Source organism: Echinops telfairi, unplaced genomic scaffold, assembly GCF_000313985.2.
Source record: "Echinops telfairi isolate 266 unplaced genomic scaffold, ASM31398v2 ScPeMD7_36;HRSCAF=134, whole genome shotgun sequence".
NCBI classification, from domain to species: domain Eukaryota; kingdom Metazoa; phylum Chordata; class Mammalia; order Afrosoricida; family Tenrecidae; genus Echinops; species Echinops telfairi.
The window spans coordinates 687599-691974 of record NW_022103934.1 but is presented as its reverse complement, the minus strand read 5'-3'; the positions used below and the strand labels follow the sequence as shown (position 1 = coordinate 691974).

Sequence of the window (4376 nt, the reverse complement as noted above, 5' to 3'; positions counted from 1 at the left end):
GGGTAGCGCAGTGGGAGGCTGTGCACCCGCTGTGGTTCAGGCCTGGTCTCCCATGCCAGCCCGCCAAGCAAGGGTGTGCTTCTTTGTGCCTCAGTTTCCCCGTCTGTACAAGGGGGCTACTACTCCTGCCTGTAAAGATTTACCGCCTCGGACACCCACAGGAGCAGTTCTGCTCCACCCGTAGGGCGGCTAGTCAGATTGAATTCTGTGGCAGCGTTTGAGTTTTTAAGCTGCCTAACAGCCCTGGAGGGAGCCCTGGGGATGGTGTTTATGCGTCCAGTTGCCGTCAGTCGGCAGTTTGAAACCAGCAGCCATCCCGCAGGAGAAAGCCTCGGCTTTCTGCTTCCCTAAAGAGTTAGTCTCGGAAGCTCACAGGGGCACTAGTTCTACCCTGCCCTATAGGGTTGCTAGGAGTTGGCATCGCCTTGATGGCAGTGATTTTTTTTGGGGGGGGTGTCTGAGGGCCTCCATGGTGTAGGGGTTACACGTCGTGCTGCTCACCCCAAGATAGTTTGAAATCAACCACCACATGTTAAGAGAAAGATGAGGCTGCCTGCACCGGGAAATACGTATGGTCTCAGAAACCCACCCACCACGGGCAGTTCTACAAGGGTCCCTGGAGTCCACATCAACTTCACAGCAGGGAGCTTTGCAGTTTTTTAGAGTCCTGGTGGCTCAGGTTATGGGCTAGATTGCCAGCGGCAGAAAGAGGTCTACTCCTGTGAGGATTTCCAGGCCGGCACCCCTCCCCCACAGCACAGTTGCAATGAGTCCTACACTGAGCCTTGGTTGACCTGGCAGGCCTATCAATCCCGACAAGGGCTCACGAAGGGGCCAGTCGGACCAGCAAAATGTGCTTCTGCGGAAGTCCGGGAGGGGGAGGAGCCATCTTATTACAATGTTGGGGACCATTTGGCACGGGCCTGGGAGGTGTAGGAGGAGCCATTGGAACCCGCCAGCTGCTGAGGGTGAGCAATGAGGCTGTCTGCTTCTGTAAAGCATGCCCACTCTGTCCTCAGGGCCACGGTGAGTTGGACTCCACCCAACAGCAGTGGGTTGGGTTTGTTGGGTAGAGCAAATGGTTTGCTCTCACTCAAAGGTTGGTGGTTCGAACCCACCCAGTGGATGGGCTCAGCAGGGCTGAATGTCCTGGGGGGGGGCAGCTATGGCACTGTCATATTTTTGTGTTACCTCCCCTGACAGGTAGTCAGTTCTATAGGGGCAGGGCTTTTTGTCTAATGCAGTCACTGCTATGTCCCCAGCACCTAGCAGGCTCTGCTAGTCACCCGTACAGGGTGAGTGGACATGGACAGGGTATTGTGCACACGTGACCCCAGCCCCCAGTGACCACACTGCACGGTTGCTTAGAAAAACCATTTTAAATTAAAAAAAGAAGCATCAGTGCACACAGATGGGGACAGACAGACAGAGACAGAGGGCCCAGCCCTGCCTGCTCTGGCACCCCCTGGGGGAGTGGGCAGTGGGGAGCCTCCCAGGAAGTTTGGGACATCTGAGGCCAGTGGGCTAATCCTTTGGGTGTCGCGTCAAGCCCTGTGGGCTCAGAGGTCTGCTTTCCGGAAACTCGTTCTGTTCATGGGGTTCCTGGGGATGAGAGGGGTGGGTCAGCACACACACAGCCCCCCGGAACCCCATGCTGCTCCTCCCATCTCTTCCGCTGCACTGAGCCGTCCCCATTGCACAGAAGTGGCAGCCGATGCCTAAATTTCAACCGGCTGCATTGGTAACACGTGTTCACATTCTTGTGCAAAGATTCAAGCACACGTTTCCTCGCGCCCCCACCCTGCGCCTGTTTTTGCTGGCTCCTCTTGCCCTCCACGGTACGGGCCAGGCACCTGAGGCCAGGTGCAGCCGGCGCCAGCAGATGCGGGAGGCGCTGGGTGAGCAGCGGCTGCAGCGCCTCCCGCAGGCGGCAGTAGTTCCGCTCCAACTCTCGGTGGTACTCCTTTTGGTCCGGCCCGATCAAGGCTTTGTTCTTACGCAGGGCGTCCTCACACCTGCGGGCCAGAAGGGAGGAGACGGGAGCGTGGGGGCAGGCACGCTGGGCAACGGATCCAGCTGCCAGGGGGGCGGGGCGGGGTAGAGAGGCTGTGACCAGCAGGCACGGAGGGATGGGGCACCCGGCCTACTTTTTGCAGAAGTCCTTGAAGCACAGGCGTAGCTTGTTGTGGTGCCTGAAGAGCTTGCGGTCTTCCGGGATCTCCGCCAGAAACACCTGGGCCACCTCCAGGGGACCCTGCGGGGGGTCAGGGGAGGGGGAAATGGTGAGGGCCCCTGCCTGGCACCTGCACAGGCTCCTGGGGTCCCCGCCGGCCATCCCTCCCCACCAGCCATGCCTGGTTCACGGTGGGCCCCACAGAGCCCTGGAGCACCATTTGCAGCATCTTGGGGTCCGGCGGGTCCTGCTCGGTGGCAAAGGCGAGCTCCCGTGTCTTCTTCTGCATGTCTTCAATGGCCACCTCCACGGGGGTCAGCACCGTCTACGGGGCCAGGGACGCGGCCTGTGTTTACTGGGCGTCAGCCCAGGGCAACTTCGACTCTATGGGATGCAGGTGAGGGGGCCGAGGGGTTGGGCCACACAGAGTCCGCTCCCTGGGGCTGGCCTCAGGCTGCCTGTCTGGTTCCGGCGGTGCCCCGCGCGCGCGCGCACGCACCTCCTCCCGGTGGCAGACGCGGATGCGCGTCTTGATGTAGGGGAAGGCGTGGGCCGTGCTGAGCAGCGTCTTGCGCTTGTGCTGCTCCGGCAGCTCCCCGTGCGCGCGCCCGTCGGGCGTGAAGGGCGTGCAGAACAGGAACGTGCGCAGCCCGTAGTTGCGGTCGAAGTAGGTGACCCGATCCTTCAGCTCGTAGGTGTCGAAGTAAGGCTCCACGTAGGTGATCTGGATGTAGGCCTGGGCAGGGCGCGGGGCAGTGAGGGTCCCACAGCCCCAACCTGTGAGGGCACCGTCCCCCTCCAAGGGGGAAGCTGGACGCCGGGGTCTGAATCTCGGGTTCCCTCTGAAAAACTCAAATTCATGGTCTGGGGAGTTGATTCCAACTTCCCCGTGGGTTTCCGAAACGATAATCCCTCACGGGCACGGTCAGCCTCCTCTTCCTCCCGAAGAACTTGGAACTACGTTGGGAGGCTTGGGAATCTCTGAAGAATCGGATTGGGGGTAGGGAGGGCCGAGGGCTATCAGAAAGGGTCAAGGTCATCGGTTCAAGCCCACCGGCTGCTCCTTCAGAGGCATCTGCTTCCACAAACACTAACCCATGACCAAACGCCCTGCCGGCGAGTATGTTCCAGCTCACAGCCATCTCATAGTGGGTTTGGAGGCTGTAGAATCTACAGTGTAGATCCTCATGGGAGCAGATGGCCTCATCCTCCTACAGAGCCACTGGTGAGTTTGAACTTCTGACCTTGCGGTTAGCAATCCAGTGCCTCCCAGATACAGTCTTGGAAAGTCATCTACACTGTCTTATAGGATCACTGTGGGTCAGAACTGGCTAGGTGGCAATGGCTTTTTTCGGACTAGTGAGATTTGAGTCAGAGAACTCAGGTCTGCAGGTCCCTGGAAAATCATTGTCTCGGTCTCGTTTCAGGCCAGGGTTTGGGGATCTCCAGGAGGAGGGCTGGGGGGCCCTTACTTTCTGCGGCTCCAGCTTGGATTTATCCACAGGGTTGGAGTCTTTGATGATTTCCACCACGTCCTCCCCGAAGCGCTCTGTGTAGAACTCCTGGGGTGTGGGGTCGACTCAGGTCGGGCTGGTGCACCCCTCACCCCAGCCCCAGGTCTGGCTGTGGCCCAGTCCTTCCCACCCCCCCCACCCCCCGCGTCCCCCCGACAGGGACATGCCTCCAGCCGGTGGGAAATCTCAGCCAGCTTTGTGATGGACGGCTCCTTATACACAAACTCCTGCTCATCCAGGTCTCCAAAGCGGGCGCCGTAGAAGCCCACTCGGAAATACGTCCCGAACACCCTCTGGGGCTGAGAGAACACACGTTGTTGCCTGCGGGGCCCTTCTGGAGGTGTCCTCAGGCCCCACAGGGCAGGCCGGCACAGGCGAGGGGACGCCGAACACATCAGGTGTGAACCCCGACCACTGCCAACCACAGCCCATATCTTGGTCTTCCTCCCCAGCCTCCCTGCCTCCTCGTGTTTGAGAGGTCCCTACTGAACACAAACGCCTCCCACCCCCCTGCAGCTCTTCAGTCGGGATTCCCATTGGAAATTGGGCCGGGGGCCCTGCCGGCCAGCCTGGCTCCTGTGCCCCTGGGGCCGGGCATACAGAGGGGCTCAATAAATGCCCGAGGGAGGGGCTGAAGGCCTGGCCCCCTCACACTGGGACGGAGGTTCTGTTTTTTTTCTTCTAGGTGG

The 4376-nt window shown here is 60.1% G+C and overlaps 1 protein-coding gene across 1 annotated transcript in view; it reads right to left on the bottom strand.

Annotated features, from left to right (window-relative positions):
- Positions 1-1381: 1381 nt before the first annotated feature.
- Positions 1382-4376, bottom strand: part of DOCK6 (dedicator of cytokinesis 6) — a 41998-nt gene continuing 39003 nt past the window's right edge. The window contains exons 44-50 of the mRNA XM_045290288.1: positions 3855-3980; positions 3646-3735; positions 2673-2909; positions 2355-2498; positions 2148-2254; positions 1854-2015; positions 1382-1602 (exon numbers count right to left, since the gene is read on the bottom strand). Coding sequence (XP_045146223.1) covers positions 1560-1602; positions 1854-2015; positions 2148-2254; positions 2355-2498; positions 2673-2909; positions 3646-3735; positions 3855-3980 — 909 coding nt within the window. The 3' untranslated portion in view covers positions 1382-1559. The remainder of the gene's footprint in view (positions 1603-1853; positions 2016-2147; positions 2255-2354; positions 2499-2672; positions 2910-3645; positions 3736-3854; positions 3981-4376) is intronic.